This window comes from Zerene cesonia, unplaced genomic scaffold, assembly GCF_012273895.1.
Source record: "Zerene cesonia ecotype Mississippi unplaced genomic scaffold, Zerene_cesonia_1.1 Zces_u001, whole genome shotgun sequence".
NCBI lineage: Eukaryota > Metazoa > Arthropoda > Insecta > Lepidoptera > Pieridae > Zerene > Zerene cesonia.
The window spans coordinates 696,538-712,243 of record NW_024045131.1 but is presented as its reverse complement, the minus strand read 5'-3'; the positions used below and the strand labels follow the sequence as shown (position 1 = coordinate 712,243).

At 34.1% G+C, this 15,706-nt stretch overlaps 2 protein-coding genes across 2 annotated transcripts in view; both read left to right on the top strand.

The window, feature by feature from the left end:
- Window positions 1-11: 11 nt before the first annotated feature.
- LOC119838160 (arginine-hydroxylase NDUFAF5, mitochondrial-like) lies at window positions 12-1,482 on the top strand. The gene is made up of 2 exons (XM_038364001.1): window positions 12-190; window positions 1,271-1,482. The coding sequence occupies exons 1-2, from the start codon at window positions 44-46 to the stop codon at window positions 1,466-1,468; spliced, it is 345 nt and encodes a 114-aa protein (XP_038219929.1). The 5' UTR covers window positions 12-43; the 3' UTR covers window positions 1,469-1,482.
- Window positions 1,483-4,711: 3,229 nt separating this feature from the next.
- The window catches only part of LOC119838064 (putative fatty acyl-CoA reductase CG5065), a 36,231-nt gene continuing 25,236 nt past the window's right edge, over window positions 4,712-15,706 (top strand). The window contains exon 1 of the mRNA XM_038363872.1: window positions 4,712-4,918. The gene's annotated coding sequence lies outside the window, so the exon portion shown is untranslated. The remainder of the gene's footprint in view (window positions 4,919-15,706) is intronic.

Below are 15,706 nucleotides of genomic sequence, written 5' to 3'. Positions count from 1 at the left end.
CCCCAGGGCTGGGTTCACGCTGCAGACGGTGGACGTGGACGCGATGACGGTGTGGTACCCGAGCGCGTGGCACGTGATGCAGGACGTGCGCGCGCTGGGCGAGGGCAACGCGGCGCTCAGCCGCGCGCCGCACCTGCGGCGGGACTGCCAGTTCGCGGCGGCCGCTTTGTACGACGAGATGTATGCCAAGGTGGGTTGGAGAGCGTGCTCGTTCGTGCGTTCGTTCATTCGTTCGTTCATTCGTTCATTTATTCATTCGTTCGTTCGTTCATTCATTCGTTCATTCATTCGTTCATTCATTCATTCATTCATTCATTTATAGGTGTTAGTATGACGAAATGTATGGGAAGGTGGGTTAAAAAGCGTGATCGTTCGTTCATTCATTCATACGTGTTTGTATCACGATATGTATGGAAAAGTGGGTTGGAGAAGGCGTGATCGTTGGTTCGTACATTCATTCGTTGGTGTTTGTATGAGGAAATATATGACAAGTTGGGTTGGAAAACGCACGATCATTCGTTCATTCGTTCATTCTTTCGATGGTTTTGAAGATTTTAGCATGTTCGTTTAAAAACTGGTACATTTATGTCAACGCAAGATTGCAAAAACTATTAAATTACAATCTAACTCGCGATATTGCAAACAGTTAATTTTGTATACTTTAATTTCATTCATTTATCTTATTTACCTGATTAGGATCGCCGGGATTAAATAATCTCCTCACGTATACTCTGTATAAGAGCAAGTGAGACAGCTTAGTTGATCTATCATTAAAGCGTGTTTTTATTTAACTGTATTTATTTATTGTGTCTAGCTTTTGCCTGCGGCTTCGCACGCGCTAAAATCGTAGCCGTTTAATAGATGTTATTATACATATCAATCTTCCTCTTCAATGACTCTATCTGTTTAAAAAAACCCTCATTAAAATCCGTTGTGCAGTTTTAAAGATCTCAGGATACATACATAGGGACAGACGCAGGAAGCGACTTAGCTTTGTAAATACCTTCCCAAAGTTAACAATAATTATCATTTAATTTTTAGTTTTATAGCATTGAAATGCTTTATAAATGAGAAATTTTGAAAGAATAGGGGTGCCCCTTAGGCACATGAAACCGAAAGAGTAGAAGAGATTCGAATACTGTGGCAGGATCACGGGTGGCCGAGAGGCTAGGCGTTGCTACGGTTAGGCAAGAAACGCAGGTTCGAATCCTGCCTCGTGATCAAATTTTTTCTATTCTTTCAAAATTTCTCAATAATTATCATTTCCCAGGAAGTGCCAGATAAAACCTCACGCGGCGTGCCGGCAACGTTTCAAATACTGAACTTCGTGGGTTGGAAACCAGACCCCACTCAGCCCCAGCCCATGGAGCGAGGCAGCGGGGAAGTGTCGTTGAAGGACTTGCACAAGATTGACGAAATAATAAAACACAGCGACAAAATAGAGCTGCGCGATGAAGATATGAAATAAATGTTTTATTGTGCGTGTTTTTTTTTGTTTTGAAAGAAAGAAAGAAGAATTTATTTGACTCCACAAAATTACAATAAAAAAACAATAAACTTAAGACAAAATAATACAATAATGAAAAAAAAAAAACAACTTTTTTACTTTTCTAATCAAGAAGTTAAAGAGGATGACTTAAATTTGTTCTCGTGAATCCTTTTTTAATCCCTTCCCAGCCAAGTCAGCAATCCAAGTATAGGGGCGTAAGGTCGGCAATTGACCTTATCTCTCCAAATGTTCACGGGTGGTAGCGTTTACCATCAGGCGACCCACCAGCTCCATTGCTGACGATGACACAAATAACAGGACCTTGTTGCTTAGACTGCTGTGTCTGTATTTTTGACTGTCCATCGGCTAACCATCTGTAATTCGATTGTTTCTCAGAAACAGATAGTTCTATAGCTTAAATATAAACGGTTAAACTAAAATTTTTATATAACTATCACCGCTCTAACGAACAAACTATAAAAATTGAGATTAAGCAACTGTTGGCACGGTCATAATTTGGATGGGTGACCGATTTTTGAAGTTGTTATCCGATGAATCGCTTGGAAAAGATAATACATTTATAACTTGTTTTGGAGACGAGTATTTCAATCTTAATATTATAGAATCTAATTTAATTGTCTATTTCATTGTGTTTTCATGCGATGTACAAGTCGATCTATTTGTTTTGTAAATCGTGAAATGTTTTTAATATTGGCATGATAATAACTTATGTAATTTCTTCAGACAGAAGGTCCTTTAAGTAGAGACTAAATAGATTAAACGTTATGGTATTACATTGATTTCACAACTTTATACGATGAAGAGACTGAGATGCGACACTTGGTTTTTTTATAGGATGTTTACTGGCATAGATTATATACATATATTGGTCGTTACTCCTAACATTTTGTTTAAAATGAAACGGACAATTTTTCGATAAATTATAATATATTAATGGGATACCGTACAATTGTGAATTGGGCATTTGATATGATGATGATATGATCAAGACCAAAACAACTGAACAGATTTTGACGATACTTGGCAGTGATGTAGCTTATGTATCGGGATAACACATAGCTAGCAGTACTTGGTATTGCCATCAGGTTCGTCCGCGGGTGAAACCGCGCGGCACAGTTGATATTTTTGAAAGTACTAGTCTAAATAAATAAATTATAGATTAAAAAAACTAAAATAAAACATGCTTTTAATTCAAATTGAACTAAATACTTGAAAATTATTTTTGAAGGCAAAGAGCTTTATTATAACTGTAGTTGCAGATGAAATAATCGATTATAATGAATCACCTCAAAACAAAATTGTAATAAAATTTAAGTTATTAACACAATGATTCAATTCAGAGTAAAAAGCGCGGGATGCTTAATATTTTTAAATATTACAATCATTAGTAACTATCTAGGATAGTTATGAAGTACAGTAAAATTTAAGAAAATATAATTTATCAATTAGTTTTTTACCCCCCACAAAGGATCTATAAAATTTTATTAATCCTGGCAAATCCATTAAGGATAATGGGAAACTGTTATTAAAGTATTGCATTGTTATCGGTCCTTGATAAGTATGCAAAGAAATTGGTAAAAATGATGTTTTAAGATTCCATTATTACAGATTACATATGTACAAACATACATACATACATAGATACATGCCAAGCTTATGAAATAGCGTGTTAAAAAAGCTACGTAACTCGGGAATAAATCAGTTTTTGCTGTGACTAACGCTATGAAGTAATGTGTGATTTTATTTATTTATTAAGAAAAGGCAACAGTTTTTAACACTAATACATTAATATAAAATATATCTAAAATTAAGAATTAATACTGTATATACAATTACATACATACATTCTATACAAAATAAAAACGGTTTAGAAAACTACTTAAAAATATGAAACACACAATTTGAAAAATAAGAATATGTAACACTAGCTGCGCTCCGCGATTTCACCCGCGTAAGTCCGTATCCCGTAGGAATATAAGGATGAAAAGTTGCCTATATGTTATGCGAGCTGTCCAGCTGTCTACGTACCAAATATCATTGTAATCGGTTCAGTAGTTTTTGCGTGAAAGAGCAACAAACGCACACACATCCTTACAAACATTCGCATTTATAATATTAGTAGGATAGTAGGAATAAGTAAGATTAATTTGAATTGACCTAATATATTAATTGGGTTGGGGAAAGTCTAAGCTTTTGTGTTTCTGTATGAATGTAACGTTTTCACGCAAAAACTGCTGGACCGATTTCAAAAATTCTTTCACCATTGTAAAGCTGCAACTGCTCTCATTGACATAGGATATATATATACCACGGGCGAAGTTAGGGCGAACAGCTAGTCTTGCAATAAAGGACCTTGCGATTCGACGTTAAAAGTATAGAGTCGAATAAATAGAACTTTTTGCAAATTCATGAGTGCTGAGTGGTAGGACGCCGCTCCGTCATAGAAAAAGAGACGCAGGTTTTATATTTCGCGAATGTTTCAATCAAATTGCATTAAATAATATTAAAAAACAAAAAACATATATTAACTTAAGATTTTACAATCAACATAGGTGATAAGTTTCATTTTTTATTATCACAAACAAAAAACATTAGAAGTGTGTTATTACTTATTTACGTTATTTTGTGTGTAATCATATTTTTTTGCCATAAACTTCGCTCAACGTGTTTCTAACGTCGTCTACGTCTATTCAATGTAAAACATGTTTTTTTTTTTCTTTTTTTTTTGCCGCCTTAACATTGTGGATCTACGTTTTTTAAATTTTAATCTATGCTGATGAAATAGAAATGGTTTTGTTTATATTTTGTTGTCCTTGAAAAGTAGTCACATCCACTCCTACCGGGAAGGAGATAAAAATATCTTCTCTTTATAAGGAAGAGCTAATAAAAATAAGCGATAATTAACAAGATTGTTACGGTGTCTTATAAAATGTTGCAAGCGCTCAATGAAATATTTGACACGAAAATTTTCTCTAGCAACACTTTTAGCAACGGGATTTTTAGAACACAGTTCGTTATGTTTCAAAATTTAATGTCAGTTTATAAAAAAGGAAGCATTGTTTTATATATAAATTTATGCTATTTAAAGATCAAGACTGGATTTGTGAACTAGCAAGGCGAGAAAGTCTAATCCTAATTTACTCTATATCTAGTTTAGTACGCATGCGCGCTTCCAGTTAGCTAGATTCAAAATGGCTCCCGTTTAGCGCTGTCTCCCGATTGATTTTTTTATTCCATACGATCTCACACCGGCCGCGTTTCAAACATATAAAACACACACGAATTTTTATAAATATAACCACGGCCGAACGCGCGTTTGTTAAAAATAAATTGACATATATAACCTATTTATTTATTATGTGCTAGTGAAGTTTTCTAATGTGTTCCATCATTCCATTTTTGAAATAGGTGAGTATATAATGTATTAAGTAATCCAGTGTGTTTAGTGAGAAATTATCGTTAGAACCCACGTAATATTGTGTAATCTGTTACAATTTGTATGACCTAAAAAACAGGCATAATGCAGTTAGTGTAGCCTTATAAATCTTCTAATGTTCCATTTTTAAATGTGACATTTTTCTTTTTTTTTCACCAAATGCGAGGCGTTGGGTGACATAATGATTTTACTGATATTCGGCATTTTTGGACTTGGGAGTGTATACGCGTGTCCTTGTCTAAATCACCTGAATGGGGTGATAAGCAACAACGGCGCGCATGTCAAATGATGAGATAATTTTTAATAGACCGGAGGCGTGCCTTAATTTTCATTAAAAAAAATTACTGTGTCAAGCTGCAATTTACGAAGCCATGCTACAGGACTGCATTACGCGTTCGAGGATTTTTTTAGAAGACAAATTATGTTAATACAATTCACAGCCTGTTTAATCTTTTTTCTTTTGAAGGAATTTTTTATAGGTTGAAGTAAATTACACTTTTTAGGCACTAGGTTAGTATAAGTGTTTGCGATATGTTTATAAAGCTAGATTGCTATTAAATAACTAGATTATGAATTTGGACGATTTAATTATTCATTAAAATTGGTATTTATTCAGATTATAATTATTATTAAGTGTTGAAATCGTCACAGCCATTTTCGATATTTGTGAGACGAACGTAAATATGTTATTTAAGTTACGATGTGTGATAGACAGTTGTACGATTTAACATATTATTAATATTATTACATATATTAGGTTTACAAGTTACACCATAGAGGACTAGCTGCGCCCCGCGGTTTCACTCGCGTATGTTCGTATACAATAAAAATATCGGGATAAAAGGTTGCCTATATGTTATTCCAGTTGTCCAGCTGTCTACGCACCAAATTTAATTGCAATCGGTTCAGTATTTTTGCGTGAAAGAGCAACAAACACACACACACATCCTTACTATCTTTCGCATTTATAATATTAGTAGGATGGGATTTAGAGTACTTCCCCTTCGGGTGGTGTTGCAAAATTCCTCTCGGTTAAAGGAATTACATGAAAATCGGTCGAGCCGTTTGCGAAGAGCGCCGCAACTAACACTGACACGAGAGTTTTGAAGATTGTTTATGCGCGAATCAATTGTTTGTAAGAAAACATTTTGTTTATAAACTCTGCATTCATGGGCAGTCGGCATATTAGATTTTAGGGTTCCGTAAGCAAAGCAGTGGTGGCTCAGTGGTGAGAACCTCGGACTTCAAAATCGATAAGTGTGGGTTCGAGACCGGGCGAGCGTGCAGGAAATAAATTGATTTTTCAATTTATCTGCGCATATGGATAACAACACCACTGCTTAAACGGTGAAGGAAAACATCGTGAGGAAACCGGGCATGTCCAAGAATTAAAAGTTCGACGACATGTGACATCTGCCAACCCGCACTTGGCCAGCGTGGATTATGGCCTGAACCCTCATAGGAGGCCTGTGTCCCAGCAGTGGGAACTGGCTGATGATGATGATGATGATGAAGCAGAGGGAAAATGGGACCCTATTATTAAGAGATTTCTGTATGCCCGTCCGTCTGTCACCAGACTGTATGGTACGAAATAGACAATTGAATTTTCTGTTGCCACTGTAACTAATAATAAAAATATAGGTTAAGCAAACGTTTGGCACGGTCATGTCTTGGATGGATGACCAATTTTTTTCAACTTGCCCTTGCTTCGTTTATTTACACGGAGCTCTTGGTGTCGCGAGTCCGACTCGCGCTTGACGGATTTTTAAAGGAAACAATCTGTTTTGTTTGTAAAATAAATAGTTTTAAACAATAATTTATTTGTTTTTATACAGTGGTTATTCGATGACGTAATGCTAATGAATTGTCCATTGTTATAAATTTATATAAACTCGATGCTCGTCCCGGGTTCACACGGAATTATAATTAACATATTTAAAAAAACATAAAAAAGAACTGAAAAACGCGTTCTTAATTATTATTAATGCACTAAAAATCAACTAAATTGTCTCAATTGCCCTTATATAGAGTATATATACCTGAGAAAATTATTTACTTCCGGCGATCTTAATCAGGATAATAAGATAAACTCATGAAACTATTTTTTGTCACCGATCCGCGATAAGTGTACAGAGTTTGAATATGAATTTAAGAGCGAGTTAAAAATCAATTCGAACTAGCAGTTCCGGAGATTTGATCGTTCAAACACTTCTTTATAAAGTACTAGCTGCGCCCCGCGGTTTCACCCGCGTAAGTCCGTATCCCGTTGGAATATCGGGATAAAAAGTTGCTTATATGTTATTCCAGTTGTTCAGCTGTCTACGTACCAAATTTCATTGCAATCGGTTCAGTAGATTTTGCGTGAAAGAGCAACAAACGCACACACATCCTTACAAACCTTCGCATTTATAATATTAGTAGGATAGGATAGGAAGTGTAGGAAAAACGATAGGATATTATGATAGACATTTAAGCAATTGAATTCACGCATACTCATGCGTTTGCGCACATCCGAGAGTTAAACCGGTTAAAAACGAATGCAGTATGACTGACCTAGTAACTATTAACAGATCTATTTATTTATTTATATATTATACAAAACAGAAAGTAAAGTTTATACAAAACAATGGCACAATGATATTTTGTACAAAAGGCGGCCTTATAGCTAGACAGCAATCTCTGCCCGGCAACCTGGTAGGAAAAGAAATACAAGAGGTTTTAGGGTTAGTGCAAAAAAAGAGAGATTTGTGGTATGGGTGTGTAAAATAAATAATTTCTATGTAAATATACATTCGCACATGCTAAACAGCTAAACAGATAGTCATGAATCTTGACGTATAGCTTATCAACTTAATTAATATTGGAATTTGAAAACCTCTATAACTCTGTAACCATCTAAAAAATGTCCATATAACTATTTATTAACACAAAACGGCTGAGCTGAATTTGATTGTATTTAAAATATAGATATGTATTAATAAGAAGTAATCCCATAAATACAGGCCATGTATACAAATAATATAAAACTGAAAACCGTTTGTTTATTTTCACGCGATAATCTCCGGAACTACTGGACCGATTTAAAAAAATCTTTCACCGTTGGATATGTAAGTGATCCCTGAGTGCTATAGGCTTCATATATACCACGGGCAAAGCCGGGGCGGACCGCTAGTCTAAATATAATCTAGCATTCACGTGTTTGGACTAGATATGGGTCGCTAACTCTAGGGTCAACACTCAGTGTTGATCTAATAATAGAAACAGGGCTGTCGCTTATTAGTTTTCGTTAAATAATTAAAGAATATTATTAATTGTTATTTTAAATTATTGTGCTATTAATCTTTATTAATATTATAAATGCAAAAGTCTCCTTGTATGTTTGTCTTTATTCTACGTCGCAACGGAACGATTTTATGTGATTTTTTTGTTTAAAGACGTTTATGAGGCTAGATAATGACATAGGCTAGTTTTTACGGCGGTGAAACGTCTCATTCCCGTGGGATTTTCTTTTCATTACGCGGGTAAAAACACGGGCTAACGCTTGTCTTTCTATAAAAGTTTATTAACTCAGAACCTTCGACTGGTTGAAGCGATTTTGATGATTCATTTTTACATGAAAGCCTGTGTCAAGTGGTCCAAATAAAATTTGGTCTAGTTTTGACAATTTGTTTTATTCAATATTGTTAAAATAATATTTGTAATTGACATCATTGCTATGAGTCTTCATAAACCACTTTCACATTCCGTTCCCTTGCGAGCGGCGGAATCAAGGGCCGTAATATGTGAATAAATTGATATACACATTTTAAATTATAATTTGTTACGATAATTTATTCAAAATTTGAAAATTTTTATCAATTTTTTTTTCGTTAGTGACAGCCCTATTCCATCTTATACGTAACAGCCCTATATTATAACGGATATCCTCAATTGTCGAATTATTATATTAGTATATGTGAGAATGAATAAAATGCGTTGTCTATTTAAAACAACATATAGACTAAAAAATACACTTTAACGTTATAATCAATTGTCTTACTTGTTCTTATACAGAGTATACGTAAGGAATTGAATCCCGGCGATACTAATCAGGATAATAAGATAAACTCATGTAACTATTGTATTGTCACGGATCCGCGATAAGTGTACAGAGTTTGAATTCAATCTGTCCGTTTGAAGTGAGTCAGAATCGAGTCTATAGGAGTCAGCTACATACCAACAGGTGAAGCTGATAAAAGAGTGTTTAAAATCATCTCATTTCAGTGCTTATCTTTGGTGACCTACGTGCTTTCTAACCAATGAAACAGCTTTATCATATTAGTGCATAGTTAGATATAAAACCTATATATTTAGAAAACCACATCCAATTTGGTCAATTTATTACTAGGATACTTTTTTTTTCAAGAAGACTTAAGTAAACAATTCGACATTACCTACACCGTAATAACAAATAAACTTCCCAAGTGAGAGTTGGATCAACTCACAATGGGTTCCGTATAACTGTGCGCTATATACTAAATACATAACGAAAACTGATTATATTTTTTGTGTTTGTTACGATTTAATTCAAAAATTACTATACCGTTTTTGAAATTTCGTTTTCAGTACAAAGGCTTTGCCGTAAAAATAGGCTATATCTTAGATATTTCAAATGTTATAGGAAGCCTGTGTACATACAGTACATCAACGGTACGTGTACATCAACGGTTGCCTGGTAGAGATGGCTTTTAGCCATAAGGCCGCCCTTTGCATACCAGTTTTTGTTAAATTTTATTTCTTTTTTTTTATATTTTGTAAGTGTGTGCAATAAAGATTAAATAAATAAATAAATAAAAATACAGTGGGAAAGTATAGCTCTTATAGAGATTATGATATCCAACTTAAATTCAAACATTCAATTATATTTAATTAAAAGGTTTGTAAGTATTATCATTATCCTAACATGTATAAATTACGTGTCACGTTGTTTGTCCGCAAAGGACTCCTAAACCACTTAACCGATTTTCATAAAATATCCACATCATGTAATATTTGAATCTGCTGAAGGGATACAGTAGAAATTATATTATTATTATTATATTATATTATTTATTATATGTGTATGTAAATAAATTGGATGCGGAACCCTAAAATCGGGCGTGACACAGCCCTAAGTTATTCACCGACTCAAATGAAAGTCAGTGCCACTTTTGACTCGCTATAGCTCGGTTTGTTGTGAGTGTGTAGTGAAGGAAGTTGTGTCTGTGTGTTCATTTACTCGTAAGTGAATTTTGGAAGTAATTTACGCTTATATAAGCTTCACCTTCTTCAAAATATCTCATAAGCTTCACCTGTTTGGTTGCTGGTATGTATGTTTGCTGGTAATCGACTCCTTTAGACTCGATTCTGACCCACTTCAAACGGACAGATTGAATTCAAACTCTGTACACTTATCGCGGATCGGTGACAATACAATAGTTTCATGAGTTTATCTTATTATCCTGATTAGGATCGACGGGATTCAATAATTTCCTTACGTATACTCTGTATAAGAGCAAGTGAGACGATTTAATTGACTGTCATGTTTGATTTGACCTCCCCTTTGGTGGATAACGTGTGAGCGTAGAACCGAGGGGTCCTGAGTTCGATTCCCGATGGGGACGCAAAAAAATGTCTTCGTCAGGACACAGAAGGCTGATCACCTACTTGTCCATAATGAAAACCGATCAGTGAAACAGATGTATATCATCTGCCCCATGCCCCACTAGGGGACACGGGACTTCACTTGTGATGTTAATACGAGTAATTATTTAACTTTATTTGATTTAAATTTTAATATTTTAAGATAAATGTAAAACGATTGTTTGGTTTAAAGATATATAAGATTATGGCTAAAAGCAGAGACATTGTTTTAAGCTTTCATCTATCTACAAATGATGTTTCACTCAAATCGGTTGATCAGTTTTTGTATAAAAGTGTAACACAGTACTACATCACTACATAGTATACAACAAAGTCGCTTTCTCTGTCCCTGTGTCGCTATGTATGCTTCAATCTTTAAAACTACGCAACGGATAATAATGGGGTTTTATTTAAAACAAAGAGTTATTCAAGAGGATGGTTTATATGGGCAATGACATCTATTAAATTACTCCGAATTTAATGCGTGCAATGCCACGGCCAAAAGCTAGTATACTATTGTTTCATACAGATTGATTGGCCGTATTAATAACTAGCTGCGCCCCGCGGTTTCACCCGCGTAAGTCTGTATCCCGTAGGAATATCGGGATAAAAAGTGGCTATATGTTATTCCAGTTGTCCAGCTATCTACGTACCAAATTTCATTGCAATCGCTTCAGTAGTTTTTGCGTGAAAGAGCAACAAACACACACACATCCGTACAAACTTTCGCATTTATAATATTAGTGGGATAGTAGGACTAGTAGGATTAATTAATATTTAATATTTTGTGCGAGTCCGTGAATTATTTAATATAAATTATAGATTAGGATATTACATAAGTGGTTCTCAAATTAATGTATTTTTTTTTTGGCTTTCTATAACTCCGTGGGTTTTCAGCTCATTGATAAGTGATTCCTTGTGTGTTTAATGGAAAATTGTTCTCATTTGGTCCTATTTTAGGATTTGGAGTGGTCTCACCCCCTTGCCCCCAGGGACGCTAGTGACGTTATTTATAGAAAATAATTATTTAATGAAATACTCTAAAATAATATTACTATTGATTGGGACATTGTGTGACAGAGAGACAGATCATTGACGAAAATTTTTTATGTAAAGTTCTCACACCAAAACAGCTGAGCTGTTTTTGATAAATTTCAGCATAGGGATGGATTGTACTGTTCTTTTGTGTTAAGCGTTAGTCAGTGTTTATAAACATGACGTGAACATGAAATAGGGCATCTATTTTTGGTAAATATTTAGAGATTACACAAGTAAGGTGAGGTGAAAAAGCCTAGTCTTACAAACATAAGAATAATTTATTGTGACACTCAGAAATAAATTATAAAATTTAAAAAGAATTCACACGGATTATTTAATTATATTAACTGTAAGAGATAATAAAATTTAATTAATAGAAAAACATCGGCCAAGAGCGATTCGGACTCGCGACACTAAGGGTTCCGTAAGGTAAAGAGCAACTAGAAAAAACATATTCCCATCCAATTTATGACCGTGCCAACCGTTGTTTAGCCTCGTTTTCGTATAATTTGTTGTTATAGTGGCAACAGAAATTCTATCCTACTAATATTATAAATGCGAAAGTTTGTAAGGATGTGTGTGTATTTGTTGCTCTTTCACGCAAAAACTACTGAACCGATTGCTATTAAATTTGGTACGTAGACAGCTGGACAACTAGAATTACATATAGGCCACCTTTTATCCCGACATTCGTACGGGATACGGACTTACGCGGGTGAAACTGCGGGGCGCAGCTAGTATAATATAAATTGTCTCTGAAAACTTCAATTGTATTACCATCACGGTGAATTAGGTACAGACTGATGGACAGACAGACTTCACCCCTTGGGTCATCATCATCATTAGCCCATACATGCCTCCCACTGCTGGGACACGAGCCTCCTATGAGGGTTCAGGCCATAATCCACCACGCTGGCCAAGTGCGGGTTGGCAGATGTCACATGTCGTCGAACTTTTGACTCTCGGACATGCCGGTTTCCTCACGATGTTTTCCTTCACCGTTTCGAGCTGTGATGTGGATAACGTGCAGATAAATTGAAAAACAATGTATAACTCTCGTCTTGTCTAGAACCGACGACATCTCGCTTTAAGTCTGAGGAACCCTAAAAAACAAATGGAAAATATTAAACAACATAATAGTGGACGTTTATTGTTTTTTTTTTTTTCAAACAAATAGTTTTTTCATTTGTTAGGAATTTTTAATGTATATATTCATATTTAAATAGAGTCACTACATAGCTTAAAACAAACTCACTCTCTCTTCTCTTCTCTGTCCCTATGTCTCTATGTACCTATGTATGCATAAATCTTCGAAATCACGCAACGGATTTTGATGGGGTTTTTATTAATAGATAGAGTGATTCAAGAGGAAGGTTTATATGTATAAATGACATCTATTAAATTACTCCGAAAAAAGCTAGTTTAATATATAATATTGATTTTTATTCAGTACCAATATTTAAAAATAATGTAAAATAAATTCGTCAGACTTATCATTACGGGATTGTATTAAATAAGTATTAAAATTGAATATTACATAATAAATTTGGATTTTTAAACAGTAACGATAAAAAATAACTATTGTTAAATTAATTATTCAGGCTTTTGTTGACGCAATTACTTTAAAAACACGAAGGTGTAAAAAAAAATTGAAAAAGAAAGAATAGGAAAAGGACAAACATACGAACAGCGTGTAAGAGAAAGAGACAGATATATCGCAATTGTGTCAATTTGTACAAATTCGATGCACTGAGCGCTTCAATGGATTTTACCGTTGTGTTAACCGACTTCCAAAAAAGAAAGTATTTCATATATTCATTAGTTCGCCGTTTTCGATTGTTAATGACTTATTTACTTTTACATTACACAAAATAAAATTTTATCATTTTATAGATATACGTAAATATAGATTATTTTCAACCGACTTCAACAAAAGGAGGTGGCTCTCAATTCAACTGATTTTTTGGGTTTGTTACCGCAGATCGTTGCACAGGGTGAAGCGATTTTGATTATTCTTTTTTATTTGACAGCTGGTGCCCATGCGATCATATTAAATTAAGGTCTAGTTCTGACAATTGAATAATTATTATCAAAATATGTTTCAATTGAATTAAACACTTCACAAGATTTCAATCCTTATATCATTAACCATAAAATTATTTCATACTTAAAAATTTTATCAAAACATTATCATGATTGATACAGTAAACTATGAGATAAGTGTCCGACTGATAAACATTTTTGGGTCATTACGAATTTCGATAACACGATATCAATAAATAAAGCAAACTCATTTATTGTAATATATACTTAACTACTAAGGTGCTTAAGTTCCTATTTCAAATGCCCTAGTCGACTTTACTCGCGTGAACTAAAAAAAATATACATATATTCAAAGAAGCTATTAGCCTTGGTACAGTGGTTGATGCGTGAGAGTTGAACCGAGGGGGCCTGGGTTCAATTCCCGGTGGGGACTGATAAAAAAATATAACTCGGTCTCGCAGGACAGCAGGCTGATTTTATAAGTTATTTGTTTACATATTCTTTGTTGCATGTTTATCAGTTTTTATGTATGTATGTGCATAAGAGTGGAAAGAGCATTTTTCTTTCTTTCTTCTTCTATCTTCTGATCGACTACTTGTCCACAAAGATAATCTATCAGTGAAACAGATATATCATCTGCCCTATATCCCAGAGTACGCATTAGTTTTGTTACTTGGAAACTAGATGGCGCTGCAATAAAAACAGAAACTAATATTTTATTTGCTATAAAATTACGCCTTATAAAATTTTAATTTATGTATATATATATAAAGTTTTAAAGAATTTGTACAAAAATATTGTATAACTGAATTATTTTTAATTATTTATATAATTTTAGTAACTAAACAAAGGGGTAATTAAGTTATTAAAAACAATTATAAAAAATGCATACCATGCCATCGCTTACCATCAGGCGAACCACCAGCTACATTGCCTCTGTAACATAAAAAAAATTAAATAAATATACAAGAATTTGACTGCTACCAAACTTGATTTTACGACAACAAATATATATTTTATGTAAAAAAAACACATCAATTAAGATTATTTAATTATGTCAATTAAGAACAATTGAATTGAATCGAAATGTCAAGGGCTTTCCGGTTACAGTGGGTCCAAATCTAGTCTTAAGGAGTCGGTTACATACAGACATACAGGTGGTAAAAAACATGTTTTTACAAATTTCCTCTAAAGTAAATAATCTGCTCTATATCACATAGAAGCAATTTTTGTATTTTGTAATGTTGTTGTATGTTTGTAACGTTTTCACGCAAAAACCACTGGACCGATTTCAAAAATTCTTTCACCAATAGAAAGCTGCAACTTTACTGAGTGACATAGGCTATATATGCACCACGGGCGAAGCCGCGGCGAACAGTTAGTATTAAATATATGGATCGTTATTTAATATTTAATAACTGTTTCGTTTTTCCATGTGTTATTAAAGCGCTTTTATTAGCTTCACCTGTATGTATCTAACCGACTGCTCAAGACTTGATTCACTTCAAACGGACAGATTGAATTCAAACTCTGTACACTTGTCGCGGATCGGTGACAATACAATAGTTTCATGAGTTTATCTTATTATCCTGATTAGGATCGCCGGGATTCCATAATTCCCTTACGTATACTCTGTATAAGAGCAAGTGAGACAATTTCGCTCAATGTAACAAAAAAAGCATTCAATGCTATAAAAGTAAAAATTAAAAAAGCTTGTTTTTCTTTGAAAAAATTATTTTGTGATTGGAAGTGGTGGTACCTTATATATCGACGTCATTAAATCATTGACTTCAGAGGTATACAAGACAGATATACAAATAAAACGAAAAATATATTATCAATGTTGGATCATAATGTGTATTAACCAATCGACAATATATTATACGAGCTGCGCCCCGCGGTTTCACCCGCGTAAGTCCGTATCCCGTAGGAATATAGGGATAATAAATATAGTTTAAAAAAACTAAAAAACACGCTTTTCAAGCACATCAAACTAAAAACTATAAAATAATTTTTAA

Excerpts from the sequence above, each read along its gene's own strand:
- LOC119838160 (XM_038364001.1), top strand. The coding sequence starts at position 44 with ATGACGGTGTGGTACCCGAGCGCGTGGCACGTGATGCAGGACGTGCGC. Across the intron at positions 191-1,270 it reads ACGACGAGATGTATGCCAAG|GAAGTGCCAGATAAAACCTC; the intron begins GTGGGTTGGAGA and ends ATCATTTCCCAG.